This window comes from Micromesistius poutassou, assembly GCF_964030765.1.
Source record: "Micromesistius poutassou genome assembly, chromosome: 19".
NCBI lineage: Eukaryota > Metazoa > Chordata > Actinopteri > Gadiformes > Gadidae > Micromesistius > Micromesistius poutassou.
This window is the reverse complement of record NC_140289.1, coordinates 11,543,064-11,564,171: the sequence shown is the minus strand read 5'-3', so window position 1 is coordinate 11,564,171 and position 21,108 is coordinate 11,543,064. Positions and strand designations below refer to the sequence as shown.

Here is a 21,108-nt window from a genome sequence, read left to right as displayed (position 1 = left end):
CTTCTCGTTTTACACCTAATGCAATTTTTAGCTACTGGGGGACCATAGGGAGGCTAGGGGAACTCAACTTAATGTTAGAAAACCTCATAAAGTGAAATTTTCATGCCGTGGGACCTTTAAATATGTATTCTGTTTCCAAGACACCAATCAGCAGCTGGCACCGAGGCTGCTGTGGGTCCCGTCTCCAGCAGGGGGCAGTAGTGCTACTATTCACCAGTGCGTCACTTAGCATACACTTTAATCCAAAGGGAGTTACAGTGAATTCAGATAAAGGTGACTAAAGACGCAGGTATGTCGTAGGGATCATCTAGCTCAAGGATGTTTCCGGGGGATCAAACCCAGTACCTTTGGGCTAGTACAATTCAATTATTTGCTTTTGTTTGAGTATCTTTTTTGTTCCTATAGCTTCCCTGCTCTCTCCAGTTGTTGTTTGACAACAAGGTGATGCAGCACTCTAACTCATCTTTGTAGCTTCTCCACTATTGATTGTATCGTGTGATTGTTCTCGTGACGTGAAAGCGTCTGATAAACGACCAGTAGGGGGCGGCGGTGCCGGTAGTGTCATTCCACCGGCACCACGTCCACACTCTCCTGAGAGACTTCGGAGTCCAGCGAGTAGCACGAACTCCCGTTGTCCTGGACGTCTCGAGTCACGTCCTCTGACATCACCGCGGCCACTCCCCCGTCAGAAGCCACGCCCCCACCCCCACCCCCTCCCCCTCCCACACCTCCGTCGGGGGTGTGGCAGAAGTGTCCGGCCGCCTGCAGGATCTGGTTGCAGAGCCGGTTGTAGCGGTGCAGGCGCGAGGGCTTGCCCGTGTGCGTGTACATGTGCTCCTGCAGCGCGCTCTTGTGGGTGAAGCGCACGCTGCACACGGCGCACGCCATCTTGCGCTTCCGGGACTGCGTCACGAGGGCGGCGGAGGAGGAGGAGGAGGAGGAGGGGGGCAGCGAGGGTGGCGGGCTGCTACCCCCTCCTCCTCCTCCTCCTCCTCCGCCTCCTCCTCCTCTGCTCCGTCGCAGCTCCGCCGCCAGCTGATTGGCCAACGCCTGGCTCTGCCTCAGCGCCTCCTCCAGGCACCCCGCGTCCAGGGGCCCCTGGGAGCCCCGGCTCTCCTCCTCCAGGAGCCCTTCCTCCGGCACCGACCCCGCCAGGCTGCAGGCCCTGAACAGGTGGTCCCGCAGGCCCCCCGGGGACGAGCAGTGCTCCCCGCACCGCGGGCACAGCAGCTCCAGCGGGCTGGCCTTCATCAGGAGGCCCCGCGCCACCGCCTCCTCCTCCTCCTCCTCCTGCGCCTCCTCCTGCTCCTCCTGCTTGATGTGCGTCATGATGTCCGAGTCGTCCCCGCCGGACGCCACCGAGGACATGGCGTGCAGCGCGCCGGCGCCGGAGGAGGAGGTCTGGTGGAGCGAGGAGGAGGAGGCGGGCACGCCCTCCGCCGCCAGGGGAAGCCCGGCCGGACCCCCGCCGCCCGCTCCCCCTCTGGACCCGCTGCCGCCGCCGCCGCCCGCGGCCTTGGGCCCCGCGGCGCCGTCCTTCCCGCCCAGCTGGGAGGAGATCTGGATGCCGTAGAGGTTGGACATGCGGAGGGCGTCGCCGGCCTCGCCCTCGCCCTCGGCCACGCCCTCGCCGGCCTTGAGGCAGAGCTGGTAGGCGTGGAGGAACTTGATGCCGTGGTGGAGGCGGGCGCGGTCCACCGACTGCTTGGGGCACAGGCCCGTGTACATGATGTGCAGCAGGTAGCTGAACACGTCCGGCTGGATGTCGCTGGGCTGGATCTTGATGCACTCGCTGCAACACACAGAGGGCCGTCCGGGTCAGAGGAGCTTGGGAATCGGCCTCATGGGAAGTAAACACGTACCTCGGTACTAGTGATGGGTCGTTTGCAAACTAATCGGTTTCGAATGAACGACTCTTTGACAAGAACGCACCGACTTGATTCCCCCGTTTCAGTTCTCTCACGTTCAACTCGTTTGTAATCGTTCGTTCTCTGAGACTCGACTCCCAGACCCGCCCACTAGTCGCTGAGTCGCTGACGCTGACTCGCGAGCTGCCGTTTGTTCACTGACTGTGTTTAGCGGTGAAGACTCGAGGACTGAGACGTCACGAGAGCCAGCCGGGAAACAACATCCCGATTCCGAACGCTCCTCAGCTGAAAGGAACTTAGTTAATGTCGTGTTGATTGATGAGCGTTTGCACCATTGCACGATCATGATTCGTTTGAGAATGAGAACGAGGGAGGAGCTGACTAGCTACCCGAAACACGACTGAACGTACAAACAAACGAACAAACGATTCTGAACGATTCTTCTTGGCGAACTGACCGACGCAAACTGATTCAAGCAAACGAATCATGAAATCCACCACTACACTGTACACACTGTACCCAGACCATGTGAAGGATCACCAAATCCCTGGTGCCCCACCTTTAGAATAAAAGCTCTTTTTGGGTCATAAATAATAAACGCCCCTTCATTTCTGGTTCAATAAACTGAGGACAGGTGTGTTGTTTCAATGCAATCAGCAGGTGACTATATCAGCCAATCAGATCTCAAGCATGCAATACCACGTGTTTAACCTATAGGGGGAGCCATCTAATGCTAACCAATCTACAAGTGGTGTCGTGGTTTGGTTGTCCTTTAAATACTACGGTGCCGTGCTAAACCGGCACTAAACTGGTTCTGGTAAACCTGTTCCAGTAAACCCATTTGAGTAAACTGCGTCTAATCGGCTCTGTGGGGTCAGGTGGGTTCTGGTCGGGACCTGGACTGGTGTATGAAGATCATCTTGAAGTAGTTGGAGAAGGACGCCAGCACGGCTCGGTGGGCCTTGAAGAAGACGTTACCGATCGCGACCGTGCAGTCACACAGGAAGCCGAACTCCCGCTGCACGTTCAGCTGCTGCAGCAGGAAGAAGCTGTGGTTGGACACGTCCATGTTGCACCTGGTGGACACACACACACACACACACACACACACACACACACACACACACACACACACACACACTATTGTTTAGACTCCACCTGCTGGACACACACACACATGCAGACACACACACACACACACACACACACACACATGCACAAAAGCTATAGTCGACCTCCATACACACACACATGTAGGTACGCATGCACACGAGCGCGCGCACACACATACACACACACACGGACTCACGCACACTGACTCCACATGACACACACACACACACACACACACACACACACACACGGACTCACGCACACTGACTCCACACACACACATACACACGCACGGACACAACATGTCACGTTCACAACCTTCAACGAAATATTCAGTTAGCTCGGTTACAACACTACATTATCCAGACAGGGTCCGTTGATGTATATTAGTGATACTAGAGATACTGTCATCTGCACACAGATGAGCGTTACGTGCACCATCACAGCCCAGATGCTGGTTGGTTGACACTTTTTTTATTGCATTGTCGCGGCCCAAAAGAACAGATCGAGATACCAAGACAACAATAACCGCTGGGGTACATGGTGAGAGATGAAAGATGGTATAGGAAGAAGACAAGACGGCAACAAAGCATGCGGGAGCTGCGAAGGACACCGGCCACATTTAACGGACGCCGGACGCGGTAAAACGGAAAGACGAACCGTTTCCAACAGACGAGTCCAGCCTGCTACAACAGGCGCGTCCAAATAATCGATTTCCCCGTCTGTGTCCTCAGGGGCTCAAGTGTTGGGTTCCGAAGGAATAAATTGTTCGATCTGAATGAGGCGAGATGCATGTCTGAACAGCATCCTGGAAAACACCGATTCTAGACACACGAGCAACGGATTACGACACCGTTACAGAAAGCATGGTTATAAATCTTCATAAAGCTGCGTCTTCCCACCGATAGTCCAAATAAATCTTTATATTTAGCAGTCTATTTGTTGCTGCAGAGATACTCTCGCAGGATCTCGCGAGCCTTGCTCCGAGATTGGCTACATGGTCACGTGACTATAATACAGTACGGACGTACAGTATAATAAATACTATAGGGCTACTGTGTGTGTGTGTGTGTGTGTGTGTGTGTGTGTGTGTGTGTGTGTGTGTGTGTGTGTGTGTGTGTTTCCCTTGTCAATAAATCCCTGCTTTGAATAGATTCGGGAGATTTATGTGGTGTGCGTGTGTGCAAATATAAATGAGCTGATGTAGGCCCAACTCTGCTTTGTTGTTGCTTTGCTCCGTCCAGACACTTAAATATATATGACTGACCCAAACACATCTCTCCTATGAGTTCACATGAATGTACTTTATAATTTCATTCGTAGAAACCAAACAGGCATTTTGATGTTAAATGCTACAAATATTACAACGGGACATTACATTCTTGTTTTCTTCTTGATGTATAAATGGATATGTATGCACCGCAAATCAAGTGGAAATATATGTATATATAAGTGGAAATATAAGTGGAAATATATATATATATATATATATATATATATATATATATATATATATATATATATATATATATATATATATATATATATATATATTTAAGCACTACTGTGGAGCTGGGTCGGTAGACCTGGTAGACCTATACGTCAATGGCTTCATGTGCGTGAGGGGTGGAAGTGGTTTTGCGTGGATTTGCGTGGCCGGGGCAGGATCCGGGGAGGGCAGCCTCGTGCGGGGAGCGCGCAGCGGAGAGACTGTGCGGAAGTGCTTTCATCCGTGCTGCTGCAGAAAGGGGCTTCGCCCTCGCGACGAGCGTTTTAACAACTTTCTGCGTGGATTAAAAACGTCAGACCCTCAATCTTCGGACGCCGAACTTTGATTTGACGGCAAACGGTGTTCGGTTGGCCTCTGGTATTCTCGGTGAGTGTCGATGGAGAGCGTTTTAGGGGTATATATTCGTGCGTTTGCTAATGCTGTGGCTTTTTTTTTCTCTCTCTCTCTCTCTCTCTCTCTCGCTCTCGAGCCTTGAATGCGGGAAGCAGCGAGTGCGTGCGTGCTTGCGTGAGCGCTCCGTCAACACCTCCGTGGTGGGGACGAGCCATCTCCATTTTGCTTTTCAGCTCCAAGTGTTGAGCAAGAATTCCTCGACGGCCAGCCCCGTGTATCTCTCAGGAGAACCCACCGATTGTACCTCGTCGTGTACCTTGTTGTCTACCTTGTTGTGTGCGGTGATTGATGGACGGGCGTTGCATTCCCGCATGACCGCAACTCCGTCTGGCCAATAGCAGTGCGTGTGGGCGGGCTGGGAAGTTTGGCCCGACACAGTCAGCTTATATTCCTATTTACATAAGGATAGTCGCCAAATAATCTTAAAATAAAGCGACTGATTGTAAACATGTCGTTTGCTGCAATATAGGGTTGGGTTTTATGGCGTTCATAAATGATATGGTTCACAGAACAGCAGGCTAAACCTGTAACTAGCAACATATAAACAAGGACAGACGAGAGGACAGACTTGGGTTGATGTGAACGTTCTGAGATTCTGCTTCCCATCACAAAGAGGATGTGGGATATTATCATTACTTAAATTATATTATAAATAAATAAATGAAAGATGGAGATCCATCTTTGCTGATGGATGCTGAACGTTTGTAGAGAACTACAAACAACAATATGTGCATTTCGTTTTAATAAATGCTCCTATATATTTTTTTTAATATAATCCATGGTATCAAATGAAATAGTTTTAGTCCATGAACTATAGATGGTAATAATGTTGTCAGAGAAAAGTAGACTTATAGAGTATTGTAGTCCAGAGCCTAGAAGTATTGTCTAGAAGTATATCAACAAGGGTAATCAGATGTCGCCTACTGGTCCTGTTCCATAGCATCAAGGTGTTGATATGCTATGTTGCTATGCTTTCAGTTGTTCATTCTTTGTTTTATATTGTTTATCCTTGTAGAAATGCTACACTACGAGCCTGTCACAATGATCCAGTTAATTGTGCTGAAGTTTTTAAGGGCCATCAGCTCATCAATCCAATCAGCCACAGATAGGCCTGGGCGATATGGCTGAAAGACATATCACGATATAACTCGATCATATTGATTGATATCGATAACTATTGATCATTTGAATTACCTAAAAAGACTAGGAATTACCATGCTGGATTTAAACACTTCTGTTTAACACTTAATATGACCTTCCACTGTTCTTCATTGATAAATACTCCAATGTCGATACAACAATGAAAAACACTAAAATATTGTAAATAAGTACGGAACCATGTTTGTGTAACAAACCCAGCTGCTAGATTCGGTGGTCCAGTCTCTAATCGATATATTCGAATATATTAACATGTTTTATATTGATATTGATCATATGTCTATCACGATATGATAATTTATTGTTTTATTGCCCAGGCCTAGCCACAGATATCAAACAAATAAAGAAATGTTAGAGCATTTGATTTATTGATTGCTATTGGGATGTAAAGGGAATATCCACAAACATGACAACATGACAACATGACACATTCTTACGCCTAAAGCTGCGGTAGGTACATTTGAGGAGTTGTAAGGAGAGCAAGATTATTAAACTGAACCCAAAAATACCCTCCCTCTCTGCTCCATCCGTACGTTACTCCACCGTTGAACTGCATTCACACCAGGGACTGTCAGGCAAGATAGATTCCTGGAACCAGTCCGGGAAGTGATGCCTTGATGCGCAGGAATGATCCGCTAGTGCACCTTTAAGATAACCATAGATAAGGCCCTGACAACTCATCACCTTTGGGCGAAATTCACAGGGGGCATCAACGTGAATTGTGTAGATAAGCTGAGAAGCTGCAAAAAAAAAAAATGGTATTGGGGAGGGGGGAGGGGGGAGGGGGGGGGGGGGGGGGGTCTCGACTTATCAAGTTATCAACGAGTACTAGCGAATGAGACGCAGAGTAGGCCGGGTCGTGACTTAGGGCGGGTCATGACTAAACTGCTAGCTCCGCCCCTGGGGACCGTGGAGAATGTGCTCACTGTGAGCAGCCTGTTATTTTGTAGTAATTATGCGGGTGATAAGGTTAGCTTGTCGACTTAAAGAGCCAGTGACTCTACTGTTTTAGCTGGAATTCAAACAGAAAGCGTTTTTGGTTTAGAGTTTTAGAAAGGGGGGGGGGGGTGTTATCGCCATGGTTACGACCCACGAAAACGTTGTGATACTTTTTTAGTACCGTCGTTGTGTAATGGCCGTTATGTTGATCGAAGTTGTGTGAAAAATGTAAAGAGTTTTTCTTATTGTTAGCACTGCTTCATATAGTATGTCTGAACATACTCGCTTTTATGTGCTCTTTTATGTGTCACTTAAACCGAGTTAGGGTTAGGTTGTTACTTCTTTCAGTTTGTTTAGAGATAGGTTGCATTAATCAATTTACTTCGGTCCTCTTACTTGAGTGGTCACACATGCGAACAAAACATAATCCCTCACAATCTCAGGATGTCTTGCTTTGAATCAGATGAACTTAATAAACAGAACGAGACACCAAATATCCGCCGATACGCCGGCTCTGTTATCCACAGGGTGTCGTTGAGCCGTGCCGTTGTTGATGTCCGAGCGGAGCCGGCGGTGTGAACGGCGTGTGTCGTTAACCCCTGCCCTTCTGCTCCCCAGGGGTGATGGCCAGGCCAAGCCACAGTGATCATGTGCTCCAGCAGCTCAACAACCAGCGGGAGTGGGGCTTCCTGTGCGACTGCTGCATCTCCATCGGAGACATCTACTTCAGGGCCCACAAGGCGGTGCTGGCGGCCTGCAGCTCCTACTTCCGGATGATGTTCATCCGGGACCAGCAGGCGGCCGGGCGGCTGGACCTGAGCAACATGCAGATCAGCGCCGAGTGCTTCGACCTCATCCTGCAGCTCATGTACCTGGGCCGGATCGTGGTGGGCAGCTACGAGTTCGAGGAGCTGAAGGCGTCCATGGCGTACCTGCAGATGTACTACATCCCCGACTCCCTGGACGACCTGCGGGACATCCGGAGCTCCAACCTGACGCCCTCCTCCTCCGCCTCCTCCTCCTCCTCCTCGTCCAGCTCCTCCTCTGCTGCCGCCGCCGCGCCGGTCGCGGGGAAGATGATGTTTGGCGTGCGTATGTACGAGCAGCAGAGGCCCGCCGCCGCCGCCGCCGGCGAGACGGACCGGCCCAAGATGACCGTCGCCAGCGTGGCGGCCCGCCAAGCGCCGCCTCTCGGCGCCGTGATCCGGGCCGCGGCAGCACAGCCGCCGCCACCGCCGGCGGAGGAGGTGGTGGTGGTGGTCGCCGGCACGCCGCTGATGGTGGCCCCGCCCCTCGTGGTCCTGGACGGCCTGGCGGAGCAGCCGTGTGACCTCAGGAAGAGGTCGGGGGGCGGCGGCGGCGGCGCGGGCCGCAGCGCCAGCATGAAGGAGCGGCCGCGGTTCGGCCGCACGTACACCTGCGACGACTGCGGCTTCGTGTTCAGCTGCGAGAAGCTGCTCATCGAGCACATCCTGACGTGCACCAACCGCAAGGCCTTCCCCACGCCGCGGGCGGCGGCCGAGGCGGCGGACAACGACTCCAGCAAGGCGGAGAGCTCGGCGTCGGAGGGCCCCGAGGAGCCCCGGGGGGTGGTCTGCAAGGAGGAGTGGCCCGAGGACCCGGCGGAGCCGCTCGTGAACCGCTCGGTGGCGGCCGGGAACGACCGCGGCGGCGGCGGCGGCGAGCCCGGCGCCGCCCGGACCGTCTCCATCAAGACGGAGCCGGAGGACACCCCGTACTCTGAGATCGAGGTGGTCCGGGTGGGGCAGCAGGCCGACGCCGCCGCCGGCAGGGCCAGCGACGCCAGGCTCCAGGACGTCCTGAAGGAGAAGGAGGAGGAGCCCGAGCAGGAGCACACGGAGCCGGGCTTCTCCCGCATGGGGGACGCGCCCCGGGAGCCCTTCGAAGGCCACGCGTCGGCCGGCGACGACTCTGGCATCCCCTTGAAACTGCGGAAGGTGAAGGAGGAGAAGCAGCAGCAGCCGCAGCCGCCGGAGGAGGAGGAGTCGGCGCCCTGCGAGCTGTGCGGCGTGGAGCTGACGGAGGAGGACCGCTCGGCCCACTACCTCTCCAGCCACATGGGGCACATCTGCGCCTGCGGCCGCTGCGGCCAGGTGCTCATCAAGGGCCGGCAGCTGCAGGAGCACGCCGAGCGCTGCGGCGAGTCGCAGGAGGCGGAGTTCGACTCCCACGGCGAGGACGACTCGTCCCTGATGGAGGAGGAGGAGGAGGCGCGGGGCATGGAGGACGAGGAGGAGGCGCGGGGCCTGGAGGAGGGCCTGCAGGACGCGGCGGACCTGGCCTGCCTGCACTGCGGCCTGGTGTTCCAGAGCGAGGGCCGCGCCCTGGAGCACGCGCTGGCCTGCCACGAGCAGGAGCTGCTGCGGCCCGCCACCGCCTCGGAGGACGGCGCCGAGCCGGACCACCGGCGCAAACACTTCTGCACGCTCTGCGGCAAGGGCTTCTACCAGCGCTGCCACCTGCGCGAGCACTACACGGTGCACACGCGCGAGAAGCAGTTCAGCTGCCAGACCTGCGGCAAGCAGTTCCTGCGGGAGCGGCAGCTGCGGCTGCACACCGACATGCACAAGGGCATGGCGCGCTACGTGTGTCCCGTGTGCGACCGGGGCACCTTCCTCAAGCACGACCACGTCCGCCACATGATCTCGCACCTGGCGCCCGGCGAGACCATCTGCCAGGTGTGCTTCCAGGTGTTCCCCAGCACGGAGCAGCTGGAGAGCCACATGGACGTCCACCTGTACATCTGCGGCGTGTGCGGCGAGAAGTTCCGCCTGCGCAAGGATATGCGGGGCCACTACAACTCCAAACACACCAAGAGGCTCTAGCAGGGCGGGGCGGGCGGGGGGGCTGTCGGTGACAGGCAGCCTTCTGCTGCTAGATACAAAGCCATAAATGTGACAACAAATGTATGCACTTAAAACACCAAAAAAGATGTAAAACTGCACTTTTTCAGGATCTACATTAGTGGTGCCTCGGGCTTTTAATGTGTTTCAGCTTTACGCTTAATCCATCCCCAATCCTTTTTACGGAGTTCAACTTGAGAGAATTCTGGTAATGATGCGGTCATACATTTCCTCTGATGTGTATTGGCTTTAGCTTTATTCATTGGCATCGAAGCATGCCATGGCTTGGCACCTAAGATGGCTGATAGTTCATAAACCAAGAACTTCGCTGCCTTGTATTTTACCATGACATAGAACCTAGCAAGCTGGCGTCTAGTCTACTGGGTGTTGAAGTCACGACTTAGCATCTAGCATTCTGGATGGTTATGTCATCACTTGGCGTACAGCATCTTGTATGCTGTGTGAGCCCATACTGAAGCTGGAGTCTTATTTAAAGTATTAAATAATGGCGTGATCGGCTCCATTACTTATGCTCAATGGCATAAAGTTTTCGCCTTATATACGCTAGTTTGGTCTAAGAGACAAGGGTTGTGTATATTGTATGTTATACAGTGTGTTTGTGTGTGTGTGTGTGTGTGTGTGTGTGTGCGTTCGCATGTGTGTGTGCATACTTGGGACTTGTTAGCGTGTGTTTTATTAGGTTTTGTGTTTAGATATTTCGTTTTTGATAGGTTGTGTTTTTATCCCGCTTTCAATACCAAACATACAGGACTAATTGTAAGAAACTGTCCCTCATAGTGCTTCTGGGAACTCTGACCATTCGGAATTAAAGAGTAGGAAAAGCAGCAACTGTCATGGCTTCTAGATGCTGACAAGATTTTAGGACGTTGTAATTTTAAAGTATCTTAATCCTTCATCCGAATGCATACAAACTATGGTTGATCTGATTAACAGTTTTACATTTCTCCCACGTGTGAACTCTCAATGCAAAAGTCAACACTCAGATCTGCTGTACTGAATGGCATAATCCTTAACTCCCCCAATAATATTTATGTTATACTGAACTTTCAGCGGGTACTAAGTATACAGCCATGTATAGGGGGGAAGAATAGCCTACGCGTACAGAGTCCTACAGTGCCATTGTCCATTTTTACTTAGCTTAAATACATACTGTAACCCTTAGTTGTCTACATCAGAGTTCCTAACTTATGACTGATGTGATCCAAATGTCTTTTAAAGTTCCTTTCTTAAATCAGCTTAATAAAACCAAGTAAACTTGTTCCACGTGTTCTTCATTCTTCCTGCAGTCGTCTTCACAACCTCTGACCCTACTCATGAGGCAGATCAGAGTTCAAGGGATTTTGTCGGGAGTCGAACACCCAAGTAGTCGGGTTCGACTCCCAGTCGTCAGCTACTGGTTTTGACCCATATGAATGCAGCCTACCTGTAGGATCCTTGAGGACGATGTCCTCACCCTACCGGATCCTTAATGACATCTTGTTTGTATTCAGTCAGTTGTATTTAAAAAAAGGGGTAATTTACTGGGCCCCTGTGGGTTAATAGTAAGGTTGCAACACTATTCAGTTGCTATTCATTTTACTTATAAGTAACAATTTAGGCAAACATAAAATCGATGTAATGAATTAAAACATAACATAATATAATGGATAATAATTTACTCAATTGGCACTTCAGCATTAAGTTAATCACACAAATACGGTGTTGATTCTGAATAGGCCACTAGAAATTAGTCTCTGGAAAGATAACAATGAAACAAAACAACATGAAATTAGATACATTTTGTATTCTGACAAACTCTGAAGCACAATTATCCTTATAAATTGATGCATGGTGTTTAATTAGGCCTAATGTGATGGTTTTATTTTTCTATCAGATACACATTTTCTATCAGATATACATTCATGGGAATTAGCTAACATGTACAAGACAGTATCTTTAGAAATCATTTCTAATTATGTAATTTCTTTCTACCCATCAATTAATAACCATCTGCGTTTATTGATTGATTTTCACTGCAGCGATATGGACAAATACATTATTTTAAAACAATAACTTAAACTGGTCAATCAATGGCAGAGTTTTCCGATTTAAACTATGAACTTTTAACCAAAATCAATTGCGTTTTATATTGCTATTACTTTCAGTTTGCAGTTTCATTCTTTGATTTTGGGGTCAACAGAAAAATTGCTTCCTAGCTCACCAATTCTCCCTCCGTCAATCCGTGCCAAACTGTGACCAGGTGAGTGCAATTACAGGTGTAACCAATACCGAAATGACACACTACCTGTAGGGGTGATGAAGTGTGTAATATCAATAAATCAAAACACTTAATAGTAAAATATGTACTATTATGTGTAATAAAAGGCATTCAACGTACAAACAAGGCCTAAACTATGGAGAAAAAAAACTACAGTTAGATATATGTTGTTTCTGTTAAAGCATCATTTTGAAGCATTGAACAGCAATTTGTAGTGAATACTTAAGCCCTGGTGAGCTAAAGCCAGCACAAGGCATGCTGTGAGCTGTGGTCCCAATGGCAACAGACACATCAAGTGGGTCAATGTCCACCAAACGGAGTAGAGTGTCTGTAGAGGAAGAAAAGCATCATGTCATGTTTTAGAACAATTATCTTTAGCAGAGTTTTCCAACATGTGATGATCTGTATGATGTTTAAACATCAACCTGTCCAGGGACAGCAACACCAGAAGGTTGCTGGTTCGATCCCCAGCTCCTCCTAGTGTCGATGTATCCCTGAGCACGACACTTAACCCTAACTGCTCCTGACGAGCTGGCTGTCACCTTGCATGGTTGACTCCGCCGTTGGTGTGTATTAACCATTGTAAGTGGCTTTGGATAAAAGCGTCTGCTAAATCCCCTAAATGTAAATGTAATGTAAATGACAGCAGAGGAAAATTTGTAGTAGTAAGTCAATATTATTATATATTGGCCAGAATGGCTATGAACCTAGGTTTGAAAGGTAGGACAGATTTGGACAGATTTGTATTGCGCTCCTGGACTGTTGCCTAATTACAGTTGTGTATTGTGTTTCTGGACACCTAGTATCAGGTGTTGGTTGTGTTTGTTGTGTTTGTGTGGCGACTCACCATCGGTGGGCGTGTTATTCGTCGAGACTCTTCTTGGAGGGGCCGTCCCTGGTCTTCGCCCGCAGCTTGTTCACCTGAGACTCTGCGATGTCCCCCCGCTCCTCTGCCTCCTCCAGCTCATGCTGTAGTTTGCGGAGCTTGGCGATGTTGACGTTGGACGCCTCTTCGGCCTCCTCTGCCGAGCGCTTGTAGGACTTGACCTTGAGCTGCAGCTTGTCCACCAGGTCCTGCACGCGGGCCAGGTTCTTGCGGTCCTCCTCCGTCTGGTAGGTGAGCTCCTTGATGCGGCGCTCGTATTTGCGCACCCCTTTGACAGCCTCCGTGCCTCTCTTCTGCTCAGCCTCCAGCTCGTTCTCCAGCTCCTTGATGCGGCCCTCCAGCTTCTGAAGCTGCTTCTTCCCGCCTTTCATTGCCACCTGCTCGGCTTCGTCCAGGCGGTGCTGCAGGTCCTTGATGGTCTGCTCCATGTTCTTCTTCATGCGCTCAAGGTGGGCGCTGGTGTCCTGCTCTTTCTTCAGCTCCTCCGCCATCATGGCTGCATCTGTGATGGCCTTCTTCGCCTTCTCCTCTGCGTTGCGGTTCTCCTGTATGGCGTCCTCCACCTCAGACTGCAGGTGGAGCAGATCCGCCTCATGCTTCTTCTTCTGGTTGATGAGGCTGGTGTTCTGCGAGTGAAGCAGCTGCATGCGCTCTGTGGCCTCGGTCAGCTCATGCTCCGCCAGCTTCCTGCCTCGTTCCGTCTGCTCCAGAGCCGACCTCAGCTCCTCCAGCTCCGCTTGGATCAGATTATTCCGGCGTTCCACCAGAGCCATGTTCTCTCGGAGATCATCGTTCCCGTGGGAGGCATCGTCCAGATGGATCTGAGTATCTTTCAGATATGCTTGGATGACTTTGAGCTGCTTCTGCGCATCGGCCGCCTGCCGGTTGGCCTTGCTCAGCTGGACCTCCATTTCGTTGAGGTCGCCCTCCATCTTCTTCTTGACGCGGAGTGCCTCGTTGCGGCTCCTTGTCTCAGATTCCACAGAAGTCTGGAGGGAGTCGATCATCCGTTGGTAGTTTCTCTTGGCCTGATCCATCTCCTCATCCTTCTCAGACACTTTCCGTTCCATGTCGGCCTTCACCTGGTTGAATTCCAGCTGGGCTCGGAGGATCTTGCCCTCCTCGTGCTCCAGAGAGCCCTCTGCCTCCTCCAGTGCCGACTGAAGCTCTGTCTTCTCCTGCTCCAGCTGCTTCCGGAGTTTCTCCAGCTCGTGAGTGTTTTTTCCGCCCTCTCCAAGCTGGTCAGTGAGGTCCGAGATCTCTTCCTGGAGGATCTTGTGCTCTCTCTTCATGGTCTCCAGCTGATCCAGAGACTCCTCGTAGGCATTCTTCAGTTTGAAGAGCTCTGTGCTCAGAGAGCGAGCCTCCTTCTGGCTCGCCTCCAGCTCACATTGTGACTCTTCAAACTTCTGCTTCCACTCGGCCATCACTTTGTCAAAGGACCGCTGCTTCTTGTCGAGAGCTGTGGACGCTGCGTTGGATCTCTCGAGGTCCAACATGAGATCTTCGATTTCATTTTGGAGGCGGTGTTTGGTCTTCTCCAGGGAGGAACACTTTGCGTTCACAGCCTCGATGGCTTCCTCCGCCTCCTGAAGACGCTGGACCAGCTTCTTCTTGGCCTCTTCTAACTCCTCTGTGCGCTGGATTCCATCCGTTTCGTATTTGGTCCTCCAGGTGGAGACCTCAATGTTGGCTTTGGACAGCACCCTCTGCAACTCAGCCTTGGCCTCCTGCTCCTCCTCAAACTGTTCTCTCAGGAGATCACAGTCGTGACGAGCTGACTGCACCACGTGGGCCAGGGCGTTCTTCGCCTTGACCTCCTCCTCCAGCTGTCTGCGGAGGTCTTCCAGCTGCTGCGTGTAGGAGAGCTTCCCCCTGGTGAGCTGTGACACCAGGCACTCCTTCTCCTCCAGCTGACGTCCCAGCTCCCCGTTTTCAGTGAGAAGTTTGGCTCTCAGGGTGGTAAAGTCATTGATAGTCCTCTGAGCCTCCTCATACTTGCTCTTGTACTCGTTCATGTTGTCCTCCATTGAGCGGCAGATCTTCTCAATATTGGACTTGTTTTTTACCACACACTCCATGTTGGACGATATGTCATCCAGCTCCAGTTTCAGTTCTGTTTTTTCCTTTTCCAGCTTCTGCTTGACACGCTGAAGGTTGTCAATCTGTTCGCCAAGTTCAGCAACGCTGTCAGCGTGCTTCTTCCTCAGTGCTGCAGCAGTGGCCTCGTGTTGGAGTGTAGACTCCTCCAACTCCCTGCGGACCTTCTGGAACTCAGCATCTCTCTTCTTGTTGAGCTCCACTTGAGCCGAGGTGGCGCCTCCGGCCTCTTCCAGACGCTCACTGATGTCCTCCAGCTCACGAGAAACATCTGAGCGCTGCTTCTCCACTTTGGCCCGGGCTGCACGCTCAGCATCAAGCTCCTCCTCAAGCTCCTCAATCCTTGCCTGGTTCTCTTTCAGCTTTTTCTGCAACTGGACACTGACCACTTGCTCATCTTCTATTCGTCCATTCAACTGCGACGTTTCAAAGTCTTTCTTTTTCAGCTTCTCCTCCAGTTGCTGTTTGTCGTTCTCCAGGTCCATCAAGCTCTCCTGGCTGAGTTTCAGGTCGCCTTCCAGCTTTCGCTTTGACCGTTCCAGATCCATCCTGACCTTCTTCTCTTGTTCCAGGGAACCCTCCAGGTCGTCTACTTGCTGCTCTAGCTTGACCTTTGCCTTGGTGAGGGTGTTGGCCTTGTCCTCTTCACTCTGAAGGTCGTCCAGAGCCTGCTGGTGGGCCTCCTGTAATGCTTTCTTCTCCTTGCTAAGCTTCAGGATGTTATCATCCTGAGAAGCCAGCTCCTCTGTGAGATTCTTCACTTTGTTTTCAGTGGCATGTTTCTCCTTTTCGACCTTGGCTAATGTCAGCTCAAGGTCATCAATGTCTTTTTTCAGCTCGGAGCATTCGTCTTCAAGCTTCCGCCTTTTGGCAGTGAGATCAGCGTTCATCTCTTCCTCATCCTCCATCCTTTCAGTCATCTCTTTCAACTTTGCTTCCTGTTGAATCTTACTCTTGATGAGCTGTTCACAACGCTCTTCCGCATCTGTTAATGTATCTTGTTCGGACTGAATCTGCATGGTCAGGTCATTTTTCTCTTGGAGAACCGTCACTATTTTCTCCTCTAGTTCCTTCCTTCGGGTCTCCGATTTTTCCAAGGCTTGCTTCATCGTGTTGAATTCATCCTTGATGTTGGCCATCTCCTTCTCTGACTCTGCGCTCTTCAGCAAGGGCTTGATCTTGAAGAAAAGCTTCATCCAAGGCCAGTTCTTCACCCCCAGGAAAGATCGAAGGTTCCACTGAATCAGCAATAGAGCATCTCTGCGCTCCACAAGCTTGACAAACTCAGCTCTCATTAAAATGGCCCTGGCGTTGGCTTGGATCCTGGTGATAATGCGGGACAGTTGCTCATCTCGCATCTCCTCTAATGTACCCAGCAAACCGGCCTTGAAGAAGACCTTGGTGTGGCCGAACCTGTACTGGGTGTGGTCGATGTCAAGCGACCCCAGCAGCTTCTCTGAACTCTTCTTGTTGTCCATGAATTGTCCATCGGGAATGGCGGAAGCGTTCAAGATCCTGTAGCGCTGTTTGAAGTCCCCGTACATGACCCTGTTGGGGAAGCCCTTCCTGCAGATCCTGATGCCTTCCAGGACGCCGTTACAGCGCAGCTGATGCATCACCAGGCAGTTGTCCATGATCCCTGGAGTTTTCTTCTCATTCGGAATCAGACAGCGGACAAAGTGTGGATGTGTGGTCTTCAGGGTGGACATGAGCTTGTTCAGGTTTTCTCTGTGAAGGGCTGACACTGTCTGGAAGGAGGAGCCTTTCTTTTTGGCACCTTTGCCACCTTTGCCGTCCGCTTCGGCTCCACAGCTGGAGAAGAGCACACTGAGGAGCTTGAGGGAGGACTTCTGGAAGAGCCCCACCACCGTCTCATTCAAAGGATCTTTGTTTTTCACCAGCCAGTTGCCAATGTTGTAGTCGACTGTCCCAGCATAGTGAACCAGAGCAAAGTGGGCCTCCGCTTTTCCCTTTGCAGGTCTCGGCTTCTCAAACATTCTGTTTTTGCCCAGGTGATTGTCGTAGAGCTTAGACTTAAACGTCTGGTCACTGGCTTTGGGGAACATGCACTCTTCCTCCAGAATAGACATGATACCCAGGGGCTTCTCAATAAGGTCAATGCAGGCCTGCAAATCCATTCCAAAGTCAATGAACTCCCATTCGATGCCTTCCTTCTTGTACTCTTCCTGTTCCAGGACAAACATGTGGTGATTGAAAAACTGTTGCAGTTTTTCATTTGTGAAATTAATGCACAGCTGCTCAAAGGTGTTGAAGTCAAAGATCTCAAAACCTGCAATGTCCAGCACTCCTATAAAGTACTGTCGGTGCTGCTTGGTTTCCAAGGAGTGGTTGATCCGCACCACCATCCAGTTAAACATCTTCTCGTACACTGACTTAGCCAGCGCACCAAGGGAGTAGTAGACCTGGTCCACCCCTTGACCTTTGGTGACATATTCATTCCCTACCTTCACCCTGGGGTGGCAGAGGCCTTTGATGAGGTCCGCTGAGTTCAGGCCCATGAGGTATGCTGATTTATCAGCCGCTTCAGTCCCGTCTGACTCTGCCTGCTCCTCGCGCTGCTTCTGCTTGAACCTCATGTTGCCATAGTGCATGATGGCACCGGTCAGCTTGTACACCCCCATCTTTTCTTCCAGGGTGAAGCCGAGGACGTCAAAGGCACTATCAGTGCCTATGAGCTCCTCAGAGTCGTTGATGGAGGCGACGGTTACCTCTCCTTGGGAGATGTAGGAGTAATCGTAGGGGTTGTTGGTAATCAGCAGCATGTCCAGCAGCTCTGGCTTCTGATTGGACAAGATCTGGAAGAATATGTGATAGTTCCTCTCAGACTTCAGCTGGAAAGTGACTCTGGACTTTTCAAGCAGGTAGGTCTCGATGTCCGCAGAGCTCAGCTTGCCGCTGTTCCCAAAGTGAATCCGGATGAACTTTCCAAAACGGGAGGAGTTGTCATTTCTAAGGGTTTTGGCGTTACCGAAGGCTTCCAAGGCAGGGTTGGCCTGGATGATTTGATCCTCCAGAGTCCCTTTGTTGGCGTCCTTCTTGACTGCACCACCGACCGCAGCGATGCTGGCAAAGTACTGGATGACTCGCTTGGTGTTCACGGTCTTCCCAGCACCGGACTCTCCGGTGATGAGGACCGACTGGTTCTCCCGGTCAGTGAGCATGTACTGGTAGGCGTTATCTGAGATGGAGAAGATGTGAGGAGGAGCTTCGGTCCTCTTCTTCCCTCTGTAGGCCGCAACAACCTCCGAGTCATACACCGGGAGCCACTTGTAGGGGTTGACGGTGACACAGAAGAGGCCAGAGTAGGTGTAGATCATCCAGGCAGCGTAGCGCTCCTTGAGGTTGAACAGAACAGCAGGCTCGTGGAGGAAGGTGAACATGGCCATGTCCTCGATTTTGTCATACTTTGGCGGGTTCTGTGGATGTACGTCAGACTCTGGAACAGTCACTGTAGTGTTGTCCTCCTTTTTGACAACAACCTTCCCCCCGTCCTTGCTTTGGATCTGGCCCTTGACATATTCCACTTTATCGTCTACGACGAAGCACTGCGTTTTGATGTCAAAAGCCCTGGTTTGGGCCTCCAGGCGCTCCTTGTCAGACTTCCTTAGGTAGACTGCAGCCTTTCCAAACTCAGCCATCAGAGCGTCACCCATGGTGGAGGCAGCGGTAGGATAGAGTCCTGCTAGGTCTGGGGATGACACTGGCTGAAGAAGTGATGTCCACTCTGCTCATCCTCTCCAGGTCCTCATTATAAAGGGCTCCTGGGCTCCATATTAGGAAGCCTCTAGGAATGTATCTTTCCACAGTGGGGTCAGACCCAGGACCTTTGGCTGTTAGAGTCCATCTATGGAGGCTAGCATTTCACTGCTTATCTCCATCCTTCTGTCCTGACCGATAACAAGCACAGACACCTCTACATTTAGCACAGACTACACTACACCGTGTCTGATGAAGACCCAAGAAACAGTTCTGTATATTGTATTCATATGTATGTTTTTCATTTTATCCTGAATTTAATATAACAATTAATGTGGTGTTAAAGGGTATTTAAAATAAAAAATAAAAAATACATTGTCCCCTTATGTCCAAAAGAAATCTGGTGAATAATTGAGTTCATAAACATTTTCCACTGTGTTCATTCTTCCCTGGGTTAGGGGTGTTTCTCTTTTTGCTCTTTACAATGTTTTTTAAGCCCTTTGTGATTAAGGGCTTAACAAATACATCTGACTGGATATACATGTGTTCTAATGAACAGTTTCAACACCACCACGTGTGATTCAGCAAATCACCCACCTCCACCCAGAGACAACACCAACAGCTCTTGCCTGGCATTGTTGGTTACATGCCAGGGAAGAACACAGGAACTGTGAGGATAGTGCTATGGTGTATCTGCTAATAGAACAACGATGCTGCCTCTTAAAATGCCTCCTGATAAAGTGTTATCTTAAGTAGCCCTGTTCCAGCCCCTGGATCATCCTTCTTATCATCAGGTTTATTCTTGTAGTTCCCTCTGAAACAAGAAGAACAAATAGCCAATGACAAGATATATAACAATGTAGATAATGACACAAATAATCATATATATATGGAGGGGGGGCATTAGCTCAGGAGGGAGAGTGGGTTGGCTGGTAACCGCAAGGTTGCTGGTTCGATCCCCTGTTCCTGCTGGCCGTCGGTGTGTGAATGTGTGCATGAATGGGTGAATGTCAGTCAACACTGTAAAGCGCTTTGGATAAAAGTGATAAAAGCTATATAAATGAGGACCATATATACAATGAAATATATATCACTATAAATAATGAAACAATACAAAATATAACAATGCCCTTCTCAGGTGACACCTTATTCATACCAACAGTGCGGAGTTCAGAAGACGTTCCTGCATAAGTGGACCTTGTGTGACACACCAGTCAGGCTTCACATTGGCCTCTGGTCTTGGCTGCAGAACCACCAGAACTAGTCCAACTAGCAATGTTTTGATGTGTAACTCTTTACTTTTCATGTTTTAAACATTTTATTGGCTCTTTAATGACAGCCGTCCTAACCAAACCCAACCCAGGGACGCTGTGCCCCGGAGGGAGGCCCCGAGGCGCCGGGCCCCGGCAGAGGGAGGTGGAAGGGTGACAGTCTTGACTCAGGGCTGTTCTTCCAGTGGCATCGGGAGCGGGACGGGAGGACTCTGACACACATGCTCAGACAGGCAGGGAATGCAAGAAGTGGTTGGAGGACATCGCCTATAGGATTATAGGATCAGTCGCTGAAGACACAGCAGACTATAAATCACACCGAACCACCAGCAGAGATGTGGCAATGATTGACAGGCAGGAGGGATACGGGATAATGAGAGAGCTTTATTTTGTTTTTACATATAAATCTTACTAACTATTTCAAACAATGTATGCCACAAGTCACAGTATCTCTTAATACAAATATATACTTAGTCAGGAATTCATTGACTTCTCTTGTTAAGAGTTGAAGTAGAACATTGAATATAAATGTTTTGCCATTGACATGTGCAGTAAGGGTCCATGGCGACTATTCTCCATGTTAAATCCCCATAGAAGATTCTGCTCTCAGTAATTATCACTTTGGTTCAGCATCTTTTACGAGGTAATCGATTAGTTCACAATTTTACTGTTACAACCAAGAAATGTTGCATGTTTGCCACTTGGGAAAGCCAAAAAACAACAGATGTAGACACCGAAGCAGTTTTTTGCAGTCCGGTACAAAACAATGCAGCCTCACTATTTTACTTTGTGCAATCTACTATAAAATTTTACTTTTGTAGAAATGCTTTAATTAACCTTAGCGTAGATGCTAGGATAGAGTTGAATTGCACCAGTGGAATAATGGTTATTGTACATTTGGTACACAGTGTTTTACGCATTACTTATCTCTCGCCCATTACTATAATCTTGTCAGACCAGCTGAATAAGTAGAACCTTACAAACCAAGCTTTCTTGGAACAAACTCATAGT

General features: G+C 50.2%; 3 protein-coding genes across 3 annotated transcripts; 1 reads left to right on the top strand and 2 right to left on the bottom strand.

Annotated features, from left to right (window-relative positions):
- Window positions 1–561: 561 nt before the first annotated feature.
- Window positions 562–2,937, bottom strand: zbtb25 (zinc finger and BTB domain containing 25; the record flags this gene model as incomplete). The annotated part of the gene is made up of 2 exons (XM_084483814.1): window positions 562–1,792; window positions 2,765–2,937. 2 exons carry the CDS (start codon window positions 2,935–2,937, stop codon window positions 562–564), a joined length of 1,404 nt encoding a protein of 467 aa, XP_084339940.1.
- Window positions 2,938–4,656: 1,719 nt separating this feature from the next.
- Window positions 4,657–11,096, top strand: zbtb1 (zinc finger and BTB domain containing 1). The gene is made up of 2 exons (XM_084483765.1): window positions 4,657–4,857; window positions 7,600–11,096. The coding sequence occupies exon 2, from the start codon at window positions 7,605–7,607 to the stop codon at window positions 9,825–9,827; it is 2,223 nt and encodes a 740-aa protein (XP_084339891.1). The 5' UTR covers window positions 4,657–4,857; window positions 7,600–7,604; the 3' UTR covers window positions 9,828–11,096.
- A 1,888-nt stretch (window positions 11,097–12,984) lies between these two features.
- On the bottom strand, window positions 12,985–18,783 carry myh6 (myosin, heavy chain 6, cardiac muscle, alpha; the record flags this gene model as incomplete). The annotated part of the gene is made up of 1 exon (XM_084484306.1): window positions 12,985–18,783. The coding sequence occupies one exon, from the start codon at window positions 18,781–18,783 to the stop codon at window positions 12,985–12,987; it is 5,799 nt and encodes a 1,932-aa protein (XP_084340432.1).
- Between the last annotated feature and the right edge of the window lie 2,325 nt (window positions 18,784–21,108).